General features: G+C 48.7%; 1 protein-coding gene across 24 annotated transcripts in view; it reads left to right on the top strand.

Annotated features, from left to right (window-relative positions):
- Nucleotides 1-26921, top strand: part of SLC2A9 (solute carrier family 2 member 9) — a 255791-nt gene that overhangs the window by 143430 nt on the left and 85440 nt on the right. For all 24 annotated transcript variants that reach the window (XR_007187921.2, XR_007187922.2, XR_007187923.2 and 21 more), the window contains 2 exons: nucleotides 13032-13219; nucleotides 25661-25771. Coding sequence is in view for 21 of the 24 variants with exons in the window: in XM_048212108.2 (XP_048068065.1) it covers nucleotides 13032-13219; nucleotides 25661-25771 (299 nt within the window). In the remaining 3 variants the exon portion in view is untranslated. The remainder of the gene's footprint in view (nucleotides 1-13031; nucleotides 13220-25660; nucleotides 25772-26921) is intronic.

Below are 26921 nucleotides of genomic sequence, written 5' to 3'. Positions count from 1 at the left end.
TCAAGGAGGAGATACCAAATTAGTGTCTGAGCTTCCTGGCAGCCAGGGCAAGAAAGGAATTGATTCCTTCACAGACACTCTCTTTCTGAGGAGGGACAGAGTTTACCTACACACAATTCTAAAACCCGTTTATTACAAGGGACCTCCAAAGGGGGGTCTTAAATCACATCTTAAACTAAAGTTAAAGCAATTGCAAAAGATATTTCTCTATGATTTTTCTTATATGTACCCTCAGTAAGAGCTGAGGGCACAAGCCTGAAGTGTAGCTCAGGGAAGGCCATCGTAATGGAGTCTGAGTTATGAGTAACTTCCTGGAGTCACCGTTCATTCCAAGCCCACTTATTTATGGAGCTTTTGTTGTGTACCAGACACGTACTAAGCCCAGGGGATAAAATATGGAGCAAAACCAGACAGGGCCCCTGAGTCCTGAAGCAGTCAATGAGGGAATCCGACAGGAACCAGGTCACCTCACAGAGGAGTGTGAATCGACCCCATGACAGGAGCTACAAGGGAAGGAGCAGAGAGCTCCACGGGGCTGGTAGGAGGACACCAGGGAGGGCTTCCTGAAAAACGCGGCAGTTGTGCTGGGATGGAAAGGTGAGTTGCTGTAAGGGAGTAAAGAAACAGGGTAGGAATCCATCCACAGCTCAAGGGTTGATCCTAAGCCCATGAGTACATATGGCCAGGAAGGATGTCTGTTTTTGTTGTGGTCATTTGCTTGCTTGTTTTGTTTTTAGTAAGTACTTCCACTGTTTCTGCCTTGGAAAGCTACCACTGAGAGCTGTGGTTCATCAGGGATAATCCCTGGCTTATCACCTAACAGACAGGTCAGTTGATTCTCATGACTACCTTCAGAAACACAGAGTAGCCTTCTGTGAATGTTGGCTGGTCTTGTTCACATTAACGCTATTCACTCTAATTCCTTACAGAAGACAGCGAGGTTTTAGCTGCCAAGTGACTCCCCAGGTCACACGGGAGGGGGGGGATCTGTTGTGCCCCGTCTCTCTCTCTCACCCCAGTGTCAGCCCTTGGCCACCTTACTGTCTTGCCCATTTCAGAGCCACAGATCTTCGTTGAAGATCATCTGACTGTATAGCCGTGGGTTTATTTCTGGGCTCTCTGTTCTGTTCACTGGTCTGAATGTGTCTTTTTTATGCCAGTACCATACTGTTTGAATTACAGTAGCTCTGCAGTCTTTTTTGAAATCAGGAAGCCTGATGGCTCTGCTTTGTGGTTCTTTCTCAAGGTGGTTTTGGCCATTCATGGTCTTTTGTGATTCCATATGAATTGTAGCATTATTTTTTCTGTTTCTGTAAAATATACCATTGAGATTTTAATAGGATGGCATTGAACCTGTTGATGGCCTTGGGGAATATGGTCATTTTAACAATATTAAATCTTCTAACCCATGAACACAGGGTATCTTTCCATTTCTTTGTGTCTCCTTTAATTTCTTTCATCATTGTTTTATTATTCTCAGTATAAAAGTCTTTCTCCTCTGTAGGTAACGTTATTCCTAAGTATTTTTTTCTTTTTGATGCTATTATAAAGGGGATTATTTTTCTGATTTCCTCTTCCGGTAGTTTGTCGTTTGTGTATAGAAATGCAACTGATCTTTGCATGTTGATTTTGTATCCTGCAACTTGACTGAGTCTATTTATTTAGTTCTAACCGTATTCTTGGCGAAGTCTTAGGAGTTTTATCTCTATAAGATCATGTTGTTTGCAAACAAGGACGATTTTACTTCTTCCTTTCCAATTTGGATGTCTTTTCTTTCCTTTTCTCACCTAATTGCTCTGGCTAGGACTTCTGAATAGAAGTTATGAGAGTGGGTATTCTTGCCTTGTTCCTGACCTTAGAGAAAAGGCTTTCAGTTTTTCATCATCGAGCATGATGTTGGCTGTGGGCTATAGTGTCTTCTGGATACAAGATAACTGGAAAACTGGGTATCTTTATGCAAAAGAATGAAGTTGGACCCTTAGCTTATACCATACACAAAAGTCAACTCAAAATAAATTACAGGCTTAAATGTAAGACCTGAAACTATAAAACTCCTAAAAGAAAACAAAAAGCCTAATATTGGCTTTGGAAGGGATTTCTTGGATATGATACCAAACACACAGGCAACAAAAGCAAAAACAGATAAGGGGAACTATATCAAATTAAAAGGCATCTGCACAGCAAAGGAAATAACCAACAGAGTCCAAAGGTAACCTATAGAATGGGAGGAAATATTAGCAAACTGTATATCTGATAAGGGGCTAATAACATCCAAAAAATAAATAATTTTCAATTCAATAGCCAAAATCTAATAACCTTATTTAAAAATGGGCAAAGAACTCGGATAGATATTTCTCCGAAGAAGACATACACTTTACCAATGGATATATGGAAAAAATTTCAACATCACTAATGATCAGGGAAATGCAAATCAAAACTACAGTGAGATATCACTTCACACCAACAGAATGGCGAGGGTCAAAAACGCAAAAGCAAGTGTTGGCGAGGACGTGGAGAAATGGGAACCCCTGCACACTGTTGGCGGAAATGCAAAATGGTGCAGCCACTATAGCAAACAGCAGAGTCTTCTTCAGAAAATGAAAAATAGAAGTACCATATGACGCAGCAGTCCCACATCCGGGCATTTATCCAAAAGCATTGAAATCAAGATCTCAAAGAGATATTAACACTCTTAAATGTTCAATGCAGCACCATTCACAGAGCAAGACGTGTATAAAACCTAAATGTCCATGGACAAATGATAAAGAAGATGTGGTGCACATACACAATGGAGTATTATTCAGCTTTGACAAGGAAGGGAATCCTGCAGCGTGTGACAACATGGATGAACCTGGTGGACGTTATGCTGCGTGAGGTAAGCCAGTCACAGAAGGAAGAGGCTGCCCGGCCTCACGCACTTCAAGTACCCAAAATAGTCAAGTTCATAGAACCAAACAGTGGAATAGTGGTTGCCAGGGGCTTTGGGGGAGGGGGAGGTGGGGAGTTGCTATCAGTGGGTATAAAGTTTATAAAGGTGGATAAATTGGAGACATCTGCTGTACAACACTGTGTCTGTACTCAACAGTACTGTGTTGTGCGCTTAAAAACATGCTCCATGGCCGATCTCACGTTCAGTGTCCTTACCATAATAGAATAATTTTTTTTTAAAGATTTTATTTATTTAGTCGACAGAGATAGAGACAGCCAGCGAGAGAGGGAACACAAGCAGGGGGAGTGGGAGAGGAAGAAGCAGGCTCATAGCAGAAGAGCCTGATGTGGGGCTCGATCCCATAACGCCGGGATCACGCCCTGAGCCGAAGGCAGACGCTTAACCGCTGTGCCACCCAGGTGCCCCTAGAATAATTTTTTATCTTTATAATAATAAATTATTCATTCACTAATGGAAAAAAATAAGGTACAGCCATAGAGATCCTGACATTATGAATGCAACTGCTAATTTCATCACGTGCAAAAGCAATCATTGTCAAGACAGAACGCCAGCAGAGATCTAAAGAGCGCTCTGGGGAAAGAGGACTTTCCATTTGCCTAAGGGCCTGACCCAACCTCTCGAACAAGGGATGCACGATACAAGACCTGCTCTACGTGACCTCCTCCTGGCAGGGTCAGGCCCTGAGTCATGCTTGCACCAACCCTGGAGCACAGCACCACGGGAGCGGGAATGGCAGCTCTGCCGTGTGACTTGGACACATCACTTCATCCCTCCAAGCCTCAGTTTCCCCATCTGTTAAAAGACAAGTGGGAGCACTGAACTTATGGAGGTTTTGTGAGGTTCCTGCAGGCCCCACATCCAGCACCATCCACCTGGAGTTGCAGTGAGATGTGTTCTGTCCCCCCCCCCCCAAAAGGACTCCTTCTGAGCAGAAACAGTGCCTTTTAACATAAGAGACCTTTGCATCCCCAGCACATAGCAAGCTCTAAAAAGCTGCAGGTTAATTGAAATGAACTGAATCTGGTTCTGTTAGCTTTTCATCTCTGTGGTTTCTTTTCATCATTCTTTGAGGTGCGTGCAAAGAAAGATCAAGTTGGAACAATGACTCCCTCACTTTCTACCGGGGATTTCTGGTACATTTCCCCATTCCTCTGAGGCTCAGAGAACAGAACAACACTAGGTTATCTCGATAAGCTCTGTAAGACACCTAGCCCAAACGTCTAACACATGGTAGGTACACAGTAATGTCAGGCTCCTCTCCCCTGCTTGGTCTCTTGACGCCCCTTGTATAAAGACGAGTCTTTAACTGGTACAAGATCTGATTACACAGTGGCTTCCTCTCCCAGCCCAGAAATTGACCACACCACCCAGAGGCTTTTCTCTCCACTTGGGAAATGCAAATTCTCATTCCTTTTTCAAGTTCTTTGGAATTAGTGATTAGAACATGGCCAGGAATATGAATGAAGTGTGAGCTATAGGAAGCCTTTACTTTCAAGTGTGAGGGTGAGGGTAGGAGCCTGAGCAGGGAGAGGAACCAAGTAGATCAGATGAACTATTTAAGTGACTTAGATATTTAAGAGTGGTCACCACACCTCTCCTGGCCCACCTCCAGGGATGGGGAGCTCACTGCTTAAGAAACTGCCCGATCTACCCGTGGCCACATCAGTCAGACAGTTCTTCCTCACGGTGAGCTGACTTCTGACACATCATAGCTGTCACCATTGGTCCTCGTTCTGACCTCAGGCCAAAGAGTACAACCCTATCCACATCCAGGCTTCTCCTCCCAGAGGATCCCCTTCTCCAGACTAAGCAAATATGAAAAGGGACCAGTTACATTCATCCAGCATGGTTTGAGCACCTGCTGCATGCCAGGCCCTGAATAAGACCCAGCCTCTGGCATGAGGTATTATAAGCCTTACACTAGCAGAAGCACCTGCCTCGATCTGGTAGGACCACAGTGAAGACAGGAGCAGCAGTGAGAGCCATTTACCAGCCTCAGGACGCTCCCAACACTGCACTAATGTGCTTGTCACCTCCCTGCATGGTTTTCTGCCCCTTTGTGAGTAGGGTCCCAGCTCCAGAGGCAGATTCCAGGCCTTCCTGTAGAGATTGGAAGGAAGGGAATGTTACTTAGGGGCTCTGGGTTAAAAAAGAATGCAAGAGTTAGTTCAAACCAATCTTCTCTGTGCTTCCAAAGTGGAATGAAATTGGTGCTGATTTACAGGCCTTTGCCTCACTCTGATGCAAGTGATGGGCAGACAGAGGGTGAGGTGAGGCCTGAGGAGGCTTCTAGGCTCTTCAGGAATTCAAGGATATGGAATGAAGACTCGGGAAGAAAGGGAAAGATGGAAGGAAGGAAGCAGTAAGGGAGAGAGAGGGAGGGGGAAGGAGGGAAGGACAGTGTTTTTTCCAAGATCTGAAAGTTCTGGTTCTAAATTCCCAGGGATCATAACTGAGCATCCAGAGCAAGGCTTCTGGAGCCCTTGCTGGGGCTCTACTCCCAGCTACTCCATTTACCAGTGGTGACAACAGTGGTTTCCTGTGGTGTCCCCATCACACCATTCTTCTGTTCACTGATTTCAGCCCAGCTGTGGGACAGTCCCATGTGAGTGCAGACGCAGGCGGAAGTTTCCTGCACCTCCAGCATACCAGGTGTCTCCCTGCATACTCAGGCCTTCTCTGTGGCCACAATGCAGCTCAGCCCATCTGCAGTGTAATGTGCATGCCTGGGAGTTCATGCCCCTAGAGGCAAGAGTTGATGGACAGATGTCCAGCCTCCCCTGTGGGGCCGTTCTAGGAGACATTCCATGTCCTACTCAGAAGTCCAGCAGAACTGACCCCTTCGTCCATAGTAGGCTCCTCAGTGACGTGCCTTGTATGGCTTCCCCTTCCTCGCTTCACTCTCCTTATCCCCTCACACCTGCTTTTTGCAACCATCACGTGTATCAACTTCTTACACCCAATCCTTGTCTCAGGCTCTGATCTCAGGGATCCTAGTTCCCTGACCATGAGCAAGTTTCGTCTCTCTTCTCACCTGCCAAGTGGGGACACTAGCGGTGTCTCCTTCAGGGGATGGTTATATGAAAATTAAATAAGAAAAGGCCTATGAAACACGTGGAATGGTGGCTGGCCTAGAGTAGCTCTCAGCAAGCGTTAGCTGCTGTCATTGCAATATTGGCCTTAATGGTGATGAGAGCTCAAAAAGACCCCCAGAAAACAATATAGATCCAAATGGAAGGCGGCAGCAAGGCTGGCTGAACGTAACACATTTGGAACTTGGAATGCGTCTTGCAGTCCCATCTGCTCGGAATGCAGCGTCGGGGATGAGGCGGGCTGCTGCGGGTAGATGTCCACCCTCCCAGTGTCACTCTTGTTCCTGCAAAATCAGGAGACAGTATTGCCTTTTTATGTTTTGACGACCATGATTTAGCAAAACCCACTGAAACTCTTCATCTGGCATATTTTCAAACAGGAAGCTTTTGAAACTGTTTGCAGGGATTTTGTTTTTTTAATGTGCAGTTGTGGGAGTTTGACCTGGTGACCGGTGTGCGGCACTTTGGGTCCCAGGCCACAGAGTGATGGCACCGTCCCCACACATCTCTTTCCACAGAGCAATCTCCTTTGAAGAGCTGCTACTTTCTCATTCTCCTGAAAATGTCACCTTTACCTTGGAGAGGTTGATTATTTATGTCTTAAGTTTTTGCACCTTGGCCAGGCAGCCTACTGTCGACATGCACCGAAGCCTGGAGCAAAGGGGGCTGCTGGCTCCTGTCTCTGTGCAGGCATCGCAGTCTTACCTTAATCCGTGCCTTCTTCAGAGGATTCTCTATAAGCCGCCTGAATGTTCTTCAGGGTTAATTCAATTAAAACCAAACACTACCATTCCCAAGTCCAAGACCAGTCAATGGGACACGTTAGCCGAAATGTGTTGCTCTACACTGAAAGCAAAGATGAGGAGCCCCCTGCCAGCCCCTCCTTGTGGTGGAGCCCCCAGCACCCTCACGTGGCCTGTGGGAAGGCTCCAGGGTCGGTCCCATAATGAGATGTTGTAACAGTTCAAACAGGACTTCCAGTGTCTTCTACCCCATCCTCCGCTTTGGATCCCACTGCTGTCGGTGATAAACTCAAACTTCAATCCCAATCACTGCTGAAAATAAATGTTTCAGTGAAATCTCCTAGTTTTAGAAGCCCTGAGCCCCGCTCTGGGCAGAGAAGGAGCTCCGTGCTGGGCTGGGCATAGGGCTGCAATGGGCCACGGCCCCATGCTCTGCCTGAAATCCCTTTGCCAGCCTTGTCACAGGCCCTCCTGGTCACATGAGGGAATCCCCCAGGCTGCTGTGCGTTTTGCTTCTAGCAGGAGGCGAGAAATGCTAACAGAGGCCATGCAGCGCAGGCTACCGTAACAAGACGCCACAAACCGGACACTTAAAACAGGAGCGGTTCTCTCCCAGTTCTGGAGACCAGGAGCCCAAAGTCAGCCTGTCAGCGAGACCTGCTTCCTCTCACGGCTTCTGGCGTGCGCCTGCTGGCCTTGGCCTCCCGTGGCTTACCCTGCACCCCTCTGGGCTCTGCTTCCATCCTCACAGGGCAGTCTTCCCTGTGTGTCTGTCTCTGTGTCTCTTCTCTTCTTATTATTAAGGACCCACCCTACTCCATTGTGACCTCATCTTAACTGACAGTCACATCTGCAAAGACCCCATTTCCAGATAAGGTCACATTCACAGTTACCAGGTTAAGACTTCGACATATGTTTATGGGGACACAATTCAACCAATGGAAGGTTATGGTATTTCTACCCTTTGTCAGGCTAAAAAGGAAGAAAAAAGGGAAGGAAGGGGTGGGGGGGGGTAGCAAGTGCCTCCTGGAATAGCTAACAGACCTCTAGGGCTCGTTGCCCATTAAGAGCAGCAGTGTTCTGAGGACCTCGTGTGCGCTGACATTTAACACCACAGACAGCCCCAATGCTGTTCCGTCCATCTTACAGGTAAGGAAACTGAGGCACAGAACCATCAAGAACCTCACCTGGCATCAGACTAGGTGACAAGGAGCGAAGCAAGGATTTGAGCCCCAGACAGCGTGGCCCCAGAGTCAGGGCCCTTAACCGCCCGTCACACCAGCACACACCTGGTCACAGGTGCGGGCAAACCAGGCAGGTGTTATTGTGCCAGATGGTTGCTCCGACCTCACGGAACCTGAGGAAGCAGAGACGTGCGAGGCCACCAAGATGGGCCCCGGCGCCGGGCTAGTGGACAGCGGATGCCGGACAGAGCCCCGTCAGTCTGTCCACACCACCTGCATCCACCTTACCCCTCCGCCGCACACCTCTTCACCTTTTGCCCAGGGTGTGGCGCTGGTGGGTATTTGAGGGCCCGTGTGTACTGCAGTCAGCTTCCAGCTCTTTCTCTGAGTTGGCCAGGCACAGGCACAACTTCAGACACTGCTTCACTGATCTGGAAACTTCAGGGATGCAAGGCAGACCCTGTCAAGAACACCTGCTCTTCTTCCTTTCTTTATTTCGTACTGCCAGTGTGAAACTGGGCTGGCAGAATGTTGGGGCTCAGCCCGTGACAATCGTGAAGGAAAGGAGCTCTACGGGACTGCACTGTGCCCAGCTCAGCAGCCATTTCCCTAATTGGCACTCCAGCCCACTTCCAAATCCCTGAGGCCATCCAGGCTCCGACTGGGAGCAGGCTCCCAGGCCCATCCGGTGGAGGTCATGGCCTCTGTGGTCCACCTGGGTACGGCTAGCTCGTGGCATGGGAGCCACCGCCCCATTCTGCCAAACTCTGCACTGACCCAGCATCCACACCCTTCCCCACTGAGCAGGGAGGACAACCTCGGGATCCCTCGCAGTTGAGCTCCAGGCAGCCATGAACACTCAGGCAGAATTAGCTGCCAGGACGGTCCTGTCCTCCATTCTGGCGCACCCGGAGAGGAGGCACCCAGGAAGGCCCTCGCCTAGAAGCCAGACTGACCTTTAGGGAAGGGGCATAAAATTCAGAGTGGGTGCTGCTGACAGGAGCAGGACAGCAAAGGCTCGACTGCAAGAGAATGGTCATCTTGGAGGACGGAGACTGGCAGGAGAATCCCACTGGGGAGATGCGAAGGCCTGGACTGACACAGGACCGGGGTACTGAGAGGAGCACATGACTCTTAAGATCAGGAAGGTGGCATCATGGGGCCCAGTTACAACATGAGACCTGTGGGTGGGTCCCTCATCTCCTGCTTTCCTCTCTAGACCTTCCTTAGCCTGTTCCTCACTTCCCAGTAGGGGAGAATCAGGGAAGGCTTCTTGGAGGAGATGGTGTCTGTGCTGAGGCTCAAAGAACAAGGCTAACCAGGTGCAGAAAGGTCAGAAGAACATTCTAGAGAGAGAAAAGAAAAAAAAGTACCAATGTCTTTTGTTTCTCCTGAGTGCCAAGATATGTGAGGCAACTTTCTGTTTTTTTGGCTTCCTGCTCAGAGGGCCCGCTCTCTTCTGACAACCAGAAATACCTCCTCTTGTTGGTGCGCCTCGTGACTTAGCTTTTGACTGTGGAGCTCTTTTCAAGAGCCTGAGAGGTTACATAGGGGATAGGAAGGACTCCCAAACTAAATCCCACAGGGCCATGGTGGGTGGTGCAGGGGGCTTAACTGGCAATTAGGGAAGCTCACAGGGGCCGGGTCCCGCAGGGCAGTCTTGCACTGGGAGAAGGGAGAGGGGCCAGCAGGAGTGAGGGGGGTACCTGCTCTGGGGTGAGGTCCTCCCGGGAGGAGCCAGAAGCCTGTTTGAAACAGTGGTTCTGAACTGGGGTGACTTTGCCCCGGGAGACATTTGGGTTCCATCCCCAGGACTTGTTTATTTTATAACCAGAAGTTGCACTTTGGGTCACGTTCACCCATTTGCTCACCCCTCACCCCCCACCTCTGGAAACCACCAGTCTCTTCCCTGTATCTCTGTATCTAGGAGTTCCGTTTGGGGGTTTTGTGGTTTTAGATTCCACATGTAGGTGAGATCACATGGCGTCTGTCTGTCTTTGATTTCTCTCACTTAGCAAACTGCCCTCAAGGACCGTCCATGTTGTTGCCAATGGCAGGATTTCCTGCTTTTTAGAGCTAACATTCTTGTGTATATAAGTATACGTGTATCCCTTCCTCCGTCAGTGGTTGTTCCCATGTCTCGGCTCCTGGGAATAATGCTTGGAGACAGTTCCGATCGTCACAGCTGTAGAGCTCCTTCTGGCATCTGGTGGGTGGAGGCCGGGGATGCCGCTAAACATCCCGCAATGCACGGGGCCATGCCCACCGCACAGTTATCCCGCCCGAGATGTCAAGAGTGCCAATGCGGAGAAACTCTGCCTTCAGGGAAGGGAGTGGTGTGCCAGCTGGGTCAGGTCAGCTCGGAGCAACACAAACAGCACCCATCCCCCAGCAGGCCCCCGGAATTGGGCCTCAGGGTGCTCACAGCAAGTGGAAGGAGGAGGTGCCAGAGGTGGTGCTGAGATGGGAAGGCACAGGGGATGGGGAGAACCCAGAGTCTCCCCGCCACAGGGCCCTCTGGGAGGGAGGAGAAGAGTAGTGGGGCAAGGAAGGGCGGGAAGTGCATTCCTGGCACAGGGAACAGCATGGCCCAGTGCAGGCAGCCAAGAGAGCACATTGTGTGTAGGAACAATGAGCCGTTCGTATGTTCAAGAGTGATGCAGCAGGGGTGGGAGCTGGGGGAGAGCTATGCGCCAGGTGGGAGCCTGGGCATCACTGTGCGGAGCAGAGAGCTGGGGGCTGGTGCCGCAGCGTAGAGCACAGGTTTACGGTAGGCACTCTACAGGGCACGACGAGACTGGACCAGGAGAGCCATCGGGGTATTGTCACAGGCCAGGAGAAGGCAATAAGAACAAAAGCAACTAAGCACTTCAAAAGTTGAAAACAGGCTAAGTTGATTGATGGTTTTGCCGTCAAGTGGTTAATTGTTGCAGGCCAGCTTCTCCAGGGAAGCAGGTGCTGGGGAGGAGTGAGGGATGCAGAAGTTTCATTGGACAGCCACACTGAGAAAGGAGGAGGACACAGCAGGATTGAGCAGGGAGGCATCAGACCAGCATGCCACCTGGCCGAGTCTCTGCATGCCCGTCAGGAGCTCTGGAGCAACACATGTGCATTTCAGGTGTCCCCAGCCATGCCCTTGCACTCCCACCAACCCCAGTTGTGCCTGGGCTTCAAAGTTGAGGTGAATGGCCACAAAGCTAAAAGTAGGGGCTATCAGTTAACCAGACACTCACAGCCAAGGAGGGAGTCCTTTCCTGAAGGCGATGCATCTCCAAGTCTGACATGATATCTCCCTCACCAGATATTCTTCCCTACCCAGTCACAGGAAACTCGTAAGAAGGGGTAGGGGAGAGGGGCGCCTGGGGGGCTCAGTTGGTTAAGCATCCAACTCTTGATTTCGGCTCAGGTCATGATCTCAGGGTCACATTAGACTCTGTGCTTAGCGGGGAGTCTGTTTGGGATTCTCTCTGCCTCTCCCACTGCCCCCCCCCATGCTAGCCCTCTCTAAAATAAATGATTTTTTTTTAAAAAGAAGAGATATGGAACAAGTAGAAAGAAACTATTTTTATGAGTGCATATATAGCAAGAAATTAAATTGATGCTTAAAAGAAGGAAATCACAGCTTTTAAGAAAGAGATTTTTGTTCCAGGAAACTCTGTTAAGAGCTGAGAGTCAAATTTAGGCGAGAGCTTTCTAGAAGCCAAGTTGAGAAAGGGGGAAAGAAGGCTATACGTTTCTCCTTATTTTACATGGAAAGCATGTATGTCAGGAAGGAGAGAGAAATATTTTCCTGCCCTAAAATTTCAGGATGACTTTATCATATGAGTGTTGCATTTTGAACTTTAAGAAAGTGTTAGCAATACTATGGTATAGTGAATGATGTGGAAATATGGCTCATTCAGCTACTTCTCCCATTTATCCTTAATAAAATGCTAAGAAAAGTATTAAATCATTGCTTACAAAAGAAACATTCTGAAGCTGTTTTCAGTGTACTACTGGGAATAACATCCCAGAGGCATCATGGGCTTGCTTTTTGTAGAATCTAGAGCAAGTTTAACAGCCCTTCCCGCCGCCCCCCTGCTACTTAAGAAGAGCAATTTCACACGCCCTGCAGCGCAGAGCAGTGTTTTCAGGGATGATGCCCACTGTGTCTGGAATGGACTGTCCACAGGAGCCATCACCAAAGCCACCTCTCTCTGTAGGAGGATAAATACCAGAGCACTGAATATTTAAATCCGTGTTCTAAAAGTGTCTCATATTATCTGATTATTATTATCTCAGGGGTCTAATCAGTCCGCCCACCTTTGCGTCTATATACAGGGAGGTTTGCACAATTAAGGGCTTGGTAACACATGCCAGGTTCGCTGAGGCTGGAAATTTGCAGTGTTCAGCCTGGAAAAGGCATAAGTCACCAGGGTGAGTTTGAATCCTGGGAAGACTAGCTCTTTGAGAAATACGTCCACCCATGGTTCCTGTGTTCCCCAAAGTCATATGGAAAGGGCATTGGGGGTCATTCAGTTCAGTCTCCTTCCAATGATAGAATCTACTCCCCGCATCCTGGCCAAGTGGCAGGTGATCTGACCATCTGAATACCTCCAACAAGGATGAGCACGCTGGGCCAGGCAGACAGGAGGTGCTCAATAAATACTTAGCAAGAGCGTGTGCAAAGCTCTGAGCTAGGGTTTAGTGTGTATACATCATCCAGTTACTACCAGAGCCATGTGAGGCAGGAATGGTTACAAACCTTGGTCAGACGCACTGTGGTCGCAGTGGAACTTGATCCCTGGACAGGCTCCTCTTCGCTCTGGGGGCAATCAGGAGACTCCTGTTCTCTCCTGGCTCTTCTCCTAGCCAACCAGGTGACCTTGGGCAAGTCACTGCACATCTCTGGGCCTCCATTTTCCTATTTTCAAACAAAGGCTTGGGACTTTGTGGTTTCAAAGGCCCCTGCCAGCTCTATCCCTGACAAGGTCTGTGTGTGGGTGGTGGGACTGTCCCCACAGACCCAGTATCAGACACATCCTAATCCCTACTGAAAGGCTGTGGTTGTCCCTGTTTGCAGCCTTCCAAACTTTCCTGGGCAAAGAGGACGTGTCCCGAGAGCTGGAGGAGGTCCTGACGGAGAGCCGCATGCAGAGGAACGTCCAGCTGGTGTCCATGCTGGAGCTGCTCCGGAGTCCCTTCGTGCGCTGGCAGGTCGTCACTGTGGTCATCACCATGGCCTGCTACCAGCTCTGCGGTCTCAACGCGGTGAGCGTCCCCGCACAAAGGGAGAAACTAGAGGGGGGTGAGGGTGGGGCGGGGTGGGGCGGGGCCCTCGATGCCAGGATCCGGTCCCAGTTCTGCCACCTCCCCCAGCTCTGCGTGGTCGGGCAATCACACAATCTGATCCAGCCTCAGTTTCCTCATCTGAAAATGGGCTGACGTAATACGGAAAGAAATAATCCATGCAGAGTGTTCAAAACAGCAGCTACACAGTCGTCCCTTAATAAGTGCTGCCTATCATTACAATTTCTGGTCCCTGAAACTCTGGTTTCTTAATAAAATGGGTATTAGGAAGTTGTAAGTGAAAGATGATTTAAATAAAAGTACTCTTGGCTGGGCTGACTTCAACATGCAACTTTGGTCTAAGAAGACCTCAAGCTTGAAAGGAGAACCTTCTCGGGGCCTGAGCTGACGTGGGCAGGGATATCGGAGGAAGGGGGAGGTCTTCCATGAAGTTCCCCAAACCCTCTGACAGACGCAGCTGCCCCTTCTCTCCTGGGGGCTCCTGAAGGTAGAATCTAGGAACCCCAGGGAGACAGACTCAGGATCAGTATCATTTTTGCTTCTGAAAAATAGCGGGTCTGCCTCAAGGAGTGGTGAGTTCCCCATTTATGAAGGTGTGCAAGCCAGCTGGCAGGGCAGTGTAGAGGTACTTACACAGCTTAGGAGAAGAGGAGCTGGGTCCAGAAAGAGGAAAAAGGGGACCTTCCAAAGAGCCTCAGAGAAAACAGCTGCTGGCGTCCCCTAAAAGTCAGCAGGGAGGGTGTTTGGGCCGTCTACAGGGAGGCAACATGAAAGGGGAGGCATCCCTGGCCGGAGAGGGAAGGGTGACAGCATGGAAAGTTCCAACCATAGTGTTTAGCCACATTTCAACTACTCTTGACTCTATCTTTGGAAACACTAAGATGAAATGAAATCATCTTGCAACTTACTCTTTTTTACCTTTTTCCTTGGTCTGGTTAAAGTCAGCAGGAGGAGGCAGCGCCTGGGCCGAGGGCACGGCCTTGGACAGGTCCTGCTGTTTCCTCCTCTTTGCAACTCCAGGCTCAAAGCCGCCCCCCTGTTTTGAGAAGGTAGAGAGGGAGTAGGTCTGTTTCTTAGAGCTAACATTTAGAGTAGTAAAAGCCACATATGCAATCTGTATTTAATGAGGCATTTGGATTGAGAACCATGACATTTCTAAACAGAATTCTCTCCTCTCTTGGGACATAATTTTCCAATTCGCATTCCCTACATAACTTCCTATATAAATCCCACTAGGGTGTATCTGTAAACCCCGCTGCATTGGCATAGGATGGGGAGAAACTATCTCCTCTGCTCCAAAGGCCGGCAGTGGAGAGGTCTCAGCTTCCGAGTGTCCCACCCTCCTCGCAGTGACTGCCTTTCTTCTCTTTTGTTACTGTCACGAGCACACTTAACATGAGATCTACCTCCTTAAACGATGAAGTGCGCGATGCCAGGTTGTGAACTGCAGGCACAGTGTCCTACGGGCCATCTGCAGAACGTATGCATCTGGCTTCACTGAAACTTTGCACCTGGTGATTGGTAGCCCCCCATTTCCTGCTCCTGCAGCCCCTAGCAACCACCACCCCATTCCCTGCTCCTATGAGTTTTGCTACTCTAGATACTTCACGAAAGTGCAAGCATTCAGTATTTGTCTTTCTGTGATCAGCTTGTTTCCCTCGGCATAGCGTCCCCCAGGTTCATCCATGTGGTCACGTGCTGCAGGATAGCCTTCTTTTTCAAGGCCGGATAATATCCCATCGTGTGTACACATACCACATTTTCTTTATCCATTCGTCCTGTTGACAAACATTTAGGACATTTCCACACCTTGGCTACTGTGAATAGTGCTGCATTGAACATGGGAGTCAGATATCTCTTCGAGCTCCTGATTTCAATCTGGATAAAAACCCAGAAGTGGGGGGTACCTGGGTGGCTCAGTCGGTTGAGCGTCTGCCTTCAGCTCAGGTCATGATCCCAGGGTCCTGAGATTGAGCCCCGCATTGGGCTCCCTGCTCTGCCTTCTCCCTCTCCCTCTCCTTCTGTCTGCCGTTCCCCCTGCTTGTGCTCACTCTCTCTCTCTCTCTGTCAAATAAATAAATAAATAAATAAATAAATAAATAAATAAATAAATCTTAAATTAAAAACAAACAAACCCAGAAGTGGGATGCTGACTCATATTGCAGTTCTATTTCTAATTGTTGGAGGAGCCTCCGTACCATTTTCCAGAGCTGCTGCACAAGTTTGCATTCCACTGACAGCGTGCAAAGGCTCTAATTCTTCCACATCCTCACCAACACTTTTCCTTTCATCATAGACATCCTAACAGGTGTGAGACGATATCTTGCTGTGGTTTCAGTTTACATTTCTCTGATGATGAGTGATGTCAAGTGTCTTCTCATATGTCTTTTGGCCATTTGTAGGTCTTCTTTGGAGAAATGTCTGTTCGAGTCCTTTTCCGATGTTTTAATTGAGTTGTTTGGAGGTTTGAGGGGGGTTGTTTTATTTTAATTTGTTTTGCTATTGGCATTCTTTATATATTTTGGTGATTAACCCCTTATCAGATACATGGTTTGCCAATATTTTCTCCCATGCTGTAGACTGCCTTTCCACTCAGTTTTTTGTTTGTTTGTTTGTTTTGCTGTGCAGAAATTGTTTAGTCTGATATAGTCACACTTGTTGATTTTTGCTTTTGGTGTTGTATCCAAAAAAAAATCATTGCCAAGACCTATGTTACCAAGTTTTTCCCCTATGTCTTCTTCTAGGATTTTTACAGTTCTTGTGTTTAAATCTTTAATCCATTTTGAGTAAAGCATCCAATTTCATTCTTCTGTATGTGGTTATCCAATTTTTCCAACACTATTTTCCAGACTATCCTTTCCCCATTGAATATTCTTGGCACCCTTTGGCAATCAGTCAACCACATATTGGTTTATTTCTGGGATCCCTATTCTGTTTTCTTAGTTTATATGTCTGTCTTTATGCCAGTATCACACGGTTTTAATTACTGCCGCTTTGTAATATGTTTTAAAAAGAGGAAATGTGATGGCTTCAGTTTTGTTCTTTTTAAAGATTCATTGTCTTTTATGGTTCCATATGAATTTTAGATTTTTTTTTCTATTTCTGGAAACTAGGCCATTGGGATTTTAATAGGGATGGAATTGAATCTGTAGATCATTTTGTGTAGTGTGGCCATTTTAATAATATTAAATCTCCTAATCCATGAATAGAGTATTTTTCCATTTATTTGTGTATTTAATTTCTTTCCTTAATGTTTTGTAGTTTTCAGTGCAAAAGTCTTTCATTTCCTAAGCTAACTTTATTCCCAAGTATTTTTTGATGTTATTGTAAATACAATTATTTTCTTAATTTCCCTTTCAGATGGTACATTGTTAGTATATAAAAACACAACTGATTTTTGTATGTTGATGATTCTGTATCCTGCAACTTTACTGAATTTGTTTATTACTTCTAACAATGTGTGTGTGTGTAGTGTGTGTGTGTGTGTGTGTGTGTGTGTGTGTGCGTGTGCGTGCTGTCTTCAGGGTTTTCTACATTTAAGATCATGTCATTTGCAAACAGTGATGATTTTACTTCTTGCTTTCTGCTTTGGGTGACTTTTTTTCTTTTTCTTGTCTAATTGCACTGGCTAGGACTTCCAGTACTGGGTTGAATAGAAGTGGTGAGAGTGGACATCTTTGTCTTGTTTCTGATCTTAGAGGAAAAGCTTTCTGTTTGATGAGTATGATGATATTATGATAGGATGTTAGCTGAGTATGATGTTAGCTCTGGGCTTGTCATGTATCACCTTTATTATGCTGAGGTAGTCTCCTATTTATTGTTCGTTTAGGTTTATTTTTAATCTTTAAGTCAGAAGTAATACTTCCTGCTTAGCATGCTTAACTTGAAATAGAGCAAAAAGCTCTGGACCCATATCTGTCTCACTGTGGCCGCAAGCCTGCAGTGGGAAGCCTAGGCCAATCACTCCCCTCCCCTAGCCTCTGTCTAATCAGCTGTAATAATGATAAAGCATACATTCATTTAGCACTTAACAGGAGCCGGAAGTTGTCCCCATGACAGTCCTATGAGTTAGACACCACTGTTAGGCACAGAGACGTTAAGAGACTTTCCCTAGGTCACACAGCTACAAGTGGTAGAAAGGGGATTTGAGCCCAACCATTTGGCTACAAGGTCTGGCCATTTGAGCCCTGAGCAGGGAGGGTCCCCAAGGCCCCCTTTGAGCATCCCCGTATGTGTCACTGGGCTGTGTTCCCAGGTCATCCATAGGCAGCCAATGGGACAAGTCCTACGTCCTCTGTTTTACATACAAAAGGACAAACACTGGTTAGCAGCCACCTCAGCCTCAGAGCCCCACTGTCCTGTGCTTCAGTCCAGTTCTCCCCTGTACCTCCGCTGTCTACCAGATGAAAAACTTCAAATGCCCTTGAAAACTTGCTTTCTTCCCTTAATTGTCCCAGAAATTACTTGGGGGGGACATGGTCTATAGTTTAAGACATTGCAAATATTGCTAGGCATCACCCCATTTATCACTTTATTCCAACCCCAAATGTCCTGCACAGTAAGTGGTGCCTCCTCATTTTCTAGAAGAAGAAATGAGGTTTACAAAGGGCCAAGGACTTCCTTAGGGTCACAGTGGGAGGGATGCCTGTGCTGTCAAACTCACACTTCCTGGCCCCAGGTATCCTGCTCTGGAGCACCTGCCCAGGCTTGGCCAGCCCATCTCTAAGCCCCAGGTGCCTGCACTAACCCAGCCATTCCCAGCCTCAGCACTATGCACATTTGGGGCCAGAAAATCCCTTGTCAAGGGGGTCTGTCCTGTGTACTATAGAACAGTTCACAGCATCCCTGGCCTCAGCCCACCAGATGACAGTAGCCTACCCCACCAGTTGTGACAACATCAGACGTTGCCCAATGTCCTGTGGGGGTAAAATTGCCCCCAGGGGAGAATCACCGTATTAAGCGAACAATACATATTGCCCAGTGCATTTTTGCTAAGAAGTCCTCGAATAGTTTCCTCATACCTTAGAAATCAAGGGGAAGTTGGATTTAACATTTAGTTGTTTCTAAATCCTTTTTCAGTGTGGGATTGTTTTTTCCCTCTCACAATGGCTTTCAAATTCCCTCCTCTAAAATTAGACCTGTCACTTAAAATTCCTTATTTTCTGCAACTGCCTTCCTCCTGAGCAGTTTGTCCTTTGCATGAAAACCAGACTTCTGCGCGAATGTTCTGTCTCTCACCGGCGAGGAGCCTCCTGGTTACAGAGTCCGTCCCCCTCCCTGGGGTGGTCACAACAGCTCCGACACCCACGCTGCCACTCCTCTCACCGTGACTGTCCTCGTGAGTGGAGGCCGCCTCTCATGGTCCCTGTGCCTCCGGCACCCAGAGCCGCCCCTGAGCATTAGGGGAAGAAAGGGGAAGGTGAGAAGAACAAGGAGCAGGGAGGGTGCTGCTTCTACCAAGTCCTTGGGTTGTCACACCCGGTGCAGGAAATCTTAGTTTCCCTGAGACTTCCTGAATCTTGGAATAGCAAGGATTATGGTGGTACTCTTTTTTTTTTTTTTTAAAGATTTTATTTATTTATTTGACAGAGAGACAGCCAGCAAGAGAGGAAACACAAGCAGGGGGAGTGGAGAGAAAGAAGCAGGCTCCCAGCGGAGTAGGGAGCCCAATGCAGGGCTCGATCCCAGGACCCTGGGATCATGACCTGAGCTAAAAGCAGATGCTTAATGACGGAGCCACTCAGGCGCCCATCCACTCTGCAGTCTTGGTTGGGAAACAAGACACTGGAGCTTGTTAGAAATGGACAGAAAACAGGAGTGCAGGCTTCGGATGAGCCTGGTGACGCCCGTTCTGGACCCTCAGAGGCAGTTTACGGCCGCCTGGGTTTGTTCACTCGGTGGGTGGCCAGGTGTCCCAGTGCTCCTGGGCAGCTGTGTGTCCCTCTGGTTCGTCACCTGTATAACTGTTGTGCAACGCCTCTGTTTGCTGCTTCCCCAGATCTGTGAGGGCAAGGACACGTGTGCGTTGTTCCCCCACATGTTGTGATGCGTGTGGTAACTGCCGTGCCTAACGGAGCACCAGACATCCTACACCCTCCACAGACAACCAAATGGCAAGGAGGCAAGCCTGGGAGAGTGGAGGGAGAGAGGCAGGGAGCCTGAGACAGGGCACCTTCCCCCGAGCTGGCTGGGAGCCCCGGAAAGGTCCATCTCCCTTGTCCAGCCATCATCAGGAACTCTGAAGCCCAAATACTGTTTTGCACAAAACTTCTAATCACAAGTCAGAAGCATTGTAAATAGCTTTTGTTTTGAAGTCTCTTCTCAAATAACGTCCTAACTCAAATTACAAGAATTGAATGTTCTGTTACCTTAGTAACTGAGACCATTTCCCTGAAAGAACTTGCTGTGTCCCCGGATGGAGAGAATGCGGCCTGGAGCCCGTCTGTATGGCCGCCCTAACGTTGTGGTCAAGAGCACATGTCCTGGAGTCGGCTGTGTTTGACCCCCAGCACTGAGCTTGTGGGCTAAGGGGCAAGTTGCCATGACTGCTCTGTGCCTCAGTTTCCCCAGCTGTAAAGTGGTACCCCTTTCATATGATGGCGAGAGGGTGGATGAAAGGATGTAGGCACAGCCCGAGGCACAGGGCCAGTGACACAGGCGGTGCCCGACAATCTTAGCTACTATCTTGTCAAAAGAGCCCTGCCCTGAGACCATGGGCGCCTGGGTTCCAGCCCACACCCCCACCTCCCAGCTCTGGAACCCTGAGTGAGACGCTTAACCCCTCCGCCCTCAATCACTGAGGGGTAAATGGACACGTGACTCAGAGGCAGTATCAGCTGGTTGAGGGCTGGGTCAGGGGGAGGTTATGTTTTTACCTGTAAAAGGAGGAGCAAGCCTAGGTAATCCAACACTCTTAGAAAAGCTTTTAAAAACTAACATATTCGGGGGCTCCTGGATGACTCTGTTGGTTAAGCATCCAACTCTTGGTCTCAGCGCAGGTCATGATATCAGGGTGTGGGTTCGAGCCCTGAGTTGGGCTCCGTGCTCAGCGTGGAGTCTGCTTGAATCTCTCTCCCCCTCTCCCTCTGCCCCTCCCCACCCCCACACCTGTGCTCTGTCTTGCTCGCTCTCTCTCTCTCAAACAAATAAATAAAATCTTAAAAAAAAAAAAAAGGCTAGCATGTTCTGGCCTTACTTAAATTTGAGTCCTTACTTTGTACCTTTCTGGATTTCCATGAAGAGTGAGGGACAGGGGAGGGAGCCGCTCCTCGCTGAGCGCTGAGAGGCACCCCAGTGGGCCATCCAACGGTTGTTCATGCCTACTTCAGGGAGTGAAGTGGGCCCCAGGAGAGGCAGGAGAGGCAGTCACTCATTTCCACACCCCTGTGGTCAGGTCGAAGGGGGCCTGATGGGGACGGAGGGCAACACTAGCTTGGGGGGCTGGGGTCCAGGCTCTCAGGCATTGTCAGGAGAGCCGAGAGCCTTCCTCGGAGCAGGGAGTCTGCCACAAAGAGTCTGCCTCTCTTTGTGGCAGGGACTGTCATTACCCTTTCTGGGATGCACTGTTTCCCCAGTCCTCAGATCTGCTGGCCCCAACTGAAACCCCCCACCCCATTCCACCTCAGGAGGGGAATCAAATGCCTCGCACCCCCAGGCAGCCTTGGGCAGGAAAGGCTTGGAAGGACCTGAGCTGACATGCCAGCCCTGCCACTCTCAGCTGCTGTGTAGCCCGCCCTGGGCTGAGCCTTACTTTCCTCATCAGTTAAATGGGGGCAAGACACTTATCTCACTGGATTGTATGAGGATGAAATTAGGGCATGTGGGTGATAGGTTTGCAGGGTACAGTATATAAGCCCCTTTCTTCCCCTCTGAAATTCAGAGCAGATTAGAGAGGTTGGCATAGGAGTCAGAGAGATGGGGATCACAGTGTGCCCTCTACTCCAGGCGGAGCTGGAATGGAGGGTGTGCCTCCAGAAGTGGCTGTGCATTTTGCATTCCCAGATTTAAGGCACCTACCCAGTCCAATAATAGGAAACAACCCCAGACCCAGCTCCACTGGGCAGGTCCCTCCCTGCCTGGAGAGAGCAGAGGGGACGCAAGCGGGCTGCAGGAGGCAAGTGCACAAACATCACAGTGGGGGGCGCAAATGTGCCTGTTAGTGCCTCCTTCCAAGGGCCCTGCCAGCCTTATCCCTTTTTCCTTATGTGGTTCCTTGTCCCTTAGGCTGAGAGAGAGGTGTGCCCCCAAAATGGGAACAGGAGATGAAGGGAAAGGGGGTCCCAGCCCTACCGCAGGTGAAGCCCTGGCACTGGGACATAGTGTTCAGTAAATGACAGGATCTCCTCTGTCTTCTATACTTCAGAATAGATCCTGTACCTCACCGTTGGTTTGTGGAGACCATCTCTGTGTTTACAGTTCTCTCCTTCTGACCTCCACTTCCATCTTTGCGCCTTCTCTCTCTGACCTCTCTCCTGTAAAGACCCTCGTGATTACATCTCTAGCTCACCGAGATAATTCAGGATGACTTCCCCATGTCAAGACCCCTAAACTTAACCGCATCTTCCAAGCTCCTCTTGCTGGGTCTTGTAACACATTCACAGGGTCCTGGGATTAGGACGTGAACGTCTTTGGGGGAACCACTGTGTGGTTCCAGACTCTACATCCATGCTCTGCGTGAATGTATGTTAAGTCCAGACTCTACATCCACGCTCTGCAAGGATCACCTTGTTCTGGACAAAGACAAATCAGGGGGTTTTTTGCTTCTGAAGTTTAGGCAGAGAGATGGATTAAAACACATCTCTCAGTAGGAGACCAAATGCAGTCAAGGTCATGGGCATATATGGGAGTGGGGGGCAGGAATGATGGACAGAAGAGGAATCTCCAGTCAGCCAGCTGCACGGACAGCCCCCACATCGCCCGTGCGGCGGGAAGAACCGTGGGGTGGGAAGCAAACAGGCCTGGGTCTGCTCTGGCGTTACTGGCTGTGTGTGTTGTCTCGGATCTGGAGGCAATGTCACCTTCACAAGCTGTTGAGAGGGTTGAAAATGATGATGCGTGTAGTGCTTTGTCTCTAACACTATGTCAGGAGTTAGGAAGGAGGGCTTTGGGGCATTGGAGGCAGGCAGCCAAGAAGAAGGCTGAGAAGCAGCCCCAGAAGGGCTTCCTCCCCATAGCATCTACATAACTGTTTGACAATTTCCTTTCCCAAAGACCAATGGTGTCTCAATAGAGAGATGGAAATCTTCTAGAATGATACCCACCATTCGTTATATACCAATTCTATAAACGATGCTTGGGGCACCTGAGTGGCTCAGTGGATAAGTGCCCGACTCTTGATTTCGGCTCAAGTCATGGTCTCAAGTTCTTGCGATCGGGCCCCACGTCAGGCTCCACGCTCAGTGCAGAGTCTGCTTGTCCCTCTCCCTCCCCCGCTGCCCTCTCCAAACTTGCACTGGCACCCGAGCTCTCTCTCTCTCTAAAATAAATAAAATATTTTTTTTAAAGATTTTATTTATTTACTTGACAGAGATAGAGACAGCCAGCGAGAGAGGGAACACAAGCAGGGGGAGTGGGAGAGGAAGAAGCAGGCTCATAGCGGAGGAGTCTGATGTGGGGCTCGATCCCATAATGCCGGGATCATGCCCTGAGCCGAAGGCAGACGCTTAACCGCTGTGCCACCCAGGCGCCCCAATTAATAAAATCTTTTAAAGATGCTTTACTTCATCACTTTAAAAATTTTTATAGCCACCCTGAAAGACACATCTTTTTCCCTTCTTTAGAGACAGGTAGTCGCTTGCCCACAGACCCACAGTTCACCGGAGGCAGTGCTGAGGTTGGGATCGGGGGTGCAGGCCTCCAAATGGTGGCTCCTTCCAGTCCACTGTCCGCCCCGTGGGAGGAGACTGCCGGCAATCTGCAGGCGTGCTGGAGTCCTGGATGAGATCAACACAAAGCATGCTCCTTGGGAGGGTTTGCTGTGGGACACACTCCCCCTTTCCCAGTGCTTCCATGATATGCAACGCCCCCAAACTGCCTGATCACATAAACCTCAGCGGGGGTAGAGGCAGAGGCCGTTACCATCCTGCTCTATAAGATGATTCAGCCAGAGAGAAGTGGCTTCTGGAGCCGGCAGAATGAGACAGGCACTTTGTGTGATGGGCAGGCCTTCCCCCTACCCACTCCAGGGACCAGCCCAGCAGGACCTCCTCGCAAGCTCTGGACTGGGCAAGATGGTCCAAAGGACTGATTTCCGCCTATTTACTATGAAATGACTCTAGAGCCACTTTCATAAGCGCCCCCCCTCCATGAGCGTGTAATTTTATGCACCATGACCCTCTTTGCTAACATTGAAACCCCTCAGGGGTTTCAGGAAGAATTGGAAGCAAGGAAGGTTGCAGGGGGTGTGAGGAGCCAGGAAGGAGGCCAGGGGGGAGGCCAGGGCCCATCTCGCACAGAACACACACCCCGTCGGTCAGAGGCTGGCTGCTCTGGGGTTCAGACTGAGGCAGAGAATAACACAATGTCAGCAGAGAAGCCTGGGGGAGGAAAGGCACGCATAGAGCCTTGGCTATTAAAAATCAGTGAATCTGGGTAAAGATTAAGAAAGGCGTTTAAGCCCCTCTGATCCAACGCTGAAGATCACAGTTACCTCCCAAAGGGGAGGAGATTATACAAACAAATCCGGTAAAGACTGGGGCTTTCCGGAACAGTTTCAGCTTCTGTCACAGCCCTAAGAGCTATGGGAATTAATGAATTCATCGGGAGCCACTTCTGTACTCTGTGAACGTGGAAGCAAAGGTAGACTCTAAAATTCTAATTTATTGACTCAGTCAAATGTGGCACAGACACCGGCAAGCGGGTCTTCGTTTTACGAGAACATTAAAACGCATTTTGCCGAGAGAGGCATGAAAGCCAGCGAGCTCACAGAAATTCAGGCAGTCGTTTTTACCGGCCTCTGAGTGTGCCTATAACTTTATGAAGAATTACTCCCCTCGCTAAAAGATGAGCCATCTGTAGATATGTGTAGGTCCTAAATTATATCTTCTCCCCCAGTGCATGAAAAATGTTTTGCTAAAAAATGCCGGTAACAAGACAAATTTGTACAGATGAGAGCTTTTTCCAGAAACGAAGTAAGAGCCAAATGCAAAGAGCATGGCCAGCCAGCGTTGGGACTGACAAGTTATAAGCAATGAGCTCTAATGTTTCTTTGTAATAACCATCAGAGTATAAGTGCTTCCCAGACCCTCAAAGGCGGCTGGTTCCCTCGTCAGATGCCGTGTAAAGGACAGCTTGGTTTTCTATCATTTAGCAAACTCATGCTCTTTAAGGATATGACTGGGATTGGGAGGACACAAATGACGTGCGTCCAGCCTATGGACCCGAAACTTTAAGTAAATAGTGAAGAGCCACAATTCTTACCCAATTCTCGACACCCCACAGGAGGGGCATGGCTCTCCTCTTTGAGAAGGGGACGGAAGCCGAGCAGGACAGAGTGAATTGCTTGAGGTCACACAGCCTGTTCAACATGGAGCCAGGTCTCCAGCCTCCAGTCAGTGACTGTCCGATGCCCTGTGAGGGTCATTAGGGTTAGGTTTGGTCTCAAGTGGCAGAAACTTCCACACTGACCTAACTTCACATGAGGGAAATTGGGAAGGGTGGTACAGTAGTCCCAGGACCACACATCCTGGTTTGCCCAGGGCAATCCAGATTTACGCCTCTTATCCTGAACTAATTATTAACACTCCAAAGGTGCCCAGGTTTGGTGCATAAGTTATAGAACCACTCTAGTGAGCAAGGACACAGGCTCCTTCTAACTCCTTGCTCCAGCATCTGAACAGGTGGCTTCCATCCCAAAGCCGGGGCTCTATGTGTAGTTGTGCAGGTTGTGTGTTACACAGCCCTCAGGGCATCATTCACATTGTCCCCATTATAGATTTATTGTGGCAGTTTTCCAGTGAATGACAGTAAAGTGTGTTGTGGATCAGGAACCTTTTCTGATTCTCATAAAGTTACCATGGGGGCTGCCATGCTGTCCTGAGGTCACCTAGTGATCCAAGAGGGCTGCTGAAGCTCCAGCCATCATGTTCACCAACCTGACGGCAGAAAGGAGGAAGGGCAAAAAGTGGGATCACACCTCGTTGGTGGAAAGCTCATTTTAAGGAGATTTCTGTTCCTTATCTCATCGCCACAATTAGCTCAACATATGTTGTTCCCAGTACCGCAGTTCTGTTAGTAATGAAGAAGGGGCAAAGGTGGGAGAAGGAAGAAAACAAATAGTTAGCCACACCACACAGCTCCATGCTGGATGTAGCAGCAAATCTCGGAGACCACCTTCTACCTGAATTTAATTTTGGAAGCAGTTGCCTTTCACTGACTCTCCCTTGTTTTTCTTTCCTCTTATAGATTTGGTTCTACACCAATAGCATCTTTGGAAAAGCTGGGATCCCGCCAGTAAAGATCCCATACATCACCTTGAGCACCGGTGGCATCGAGACTTTGGCCGCCATCTTCTCTGTAAGTAAACTGAGGGTTATTCCTGAGAATATCATGGGGGGGGGGTGTGAACAACACCACGAGGCCCCCTAGGCAACAAATGTGCTTGCCTTTAAAGGAGCATGTCCTTTGTAACTCCAAAGGCGTCTGAATTTTAGGGTGTTTCACCCACCTAAAGAATATTATCTATATTTTGCTCTCTTACCTATTGTCTGTCTTTTAATAAATAGCTCCCTTCTTTGAACTCTCACCTGGTCACAGATGATACAGTGTGAGGAGCACCCAGTAAAAAGGGCCATTTCTCCCTGGGGGTCCAAAGCAGAGTCCCTGTGAGCCTAAGGTCCACTGCCATGACTTTAAAAGTGTTTCCAGACCATTAGCTGTCATCTTTCTACCCCAAACATGTAGGAGTTTGCAGGCAAAGGAAAGGAGAGAGAACATTGCAGTCGACTGGTATAACAGAGGGTGACTTTAATAATAAGCAAAAGTGTCCAAAGGAAGACACAGAATTCATCCTTCTTTCTCAACCTCAAAGATGCACATTAAACATACTGTGGGGAGGGAGTTGGGAGACTTCAGAACTTCGCAGAAATTTCAACAGGTTTGGACAATCAGACCAAACTAGATTTGAATCCTGCCTCTGAAATTTCTCAGCTGTGTGATGCTGGACAATGCTCTCAACGTCTCTGAGCCTTACTTTCCCCTTTTATGAGATGTCCGAGTCTCTTCCACCTTGTAGGTGTGTGGGCTGTGCCTCCCATTTTAGGCACACAGTCCACGACAGGGCTCCTTCCCAAAAGGCAGAGAGGAGGGTAGAATCAGAGTGAGGTTGTCTGACCTCCACGGAGGAGCTCATTTATTTCCACGCTCACACCGACTTCTGCTGATGGAATTGACGCAGCGCAGACATGCAGAGACTTCCAGTCCCATTTCTCACTCGCTTTCGACAGAACACTTTATTTTGCTCCTTGCTCGTGCTGGGTCATTCTAACAAGATGGGTGTCAGGAAAGCGTTGAGGTCTGATGTTCGTCTCCTCCTTTCGCTCACGGTCTTTTTGTTAGAGGAAAATATCTCGCCTTTTCACAATCTGGGAGTTTCACAAAATTCTGGTTTTGGGTTATGCACTCCCCGCCCCCAATGTGGCTATGCATGCTTACATTGATCATGGAA

The sequence above is a fragment of the Ursus arctos genome, unplaced genomic scaffold (genome assembly GCF_023065955.2).
Source record: "Ursus arctos isolate Adak ecotype North America unplaced genomic scaffold, UrsArc2.0 scaffold_9, whole genome shotgun sequence".
NCBI lineage: Eukaryota > Metazoa > Chordata > Mammalia > Carnivora > Ursidae > Ursus > Ursus arctos.
This window is presented reverse-complemented; position numbering and strand designations above follow the sequence as displayed.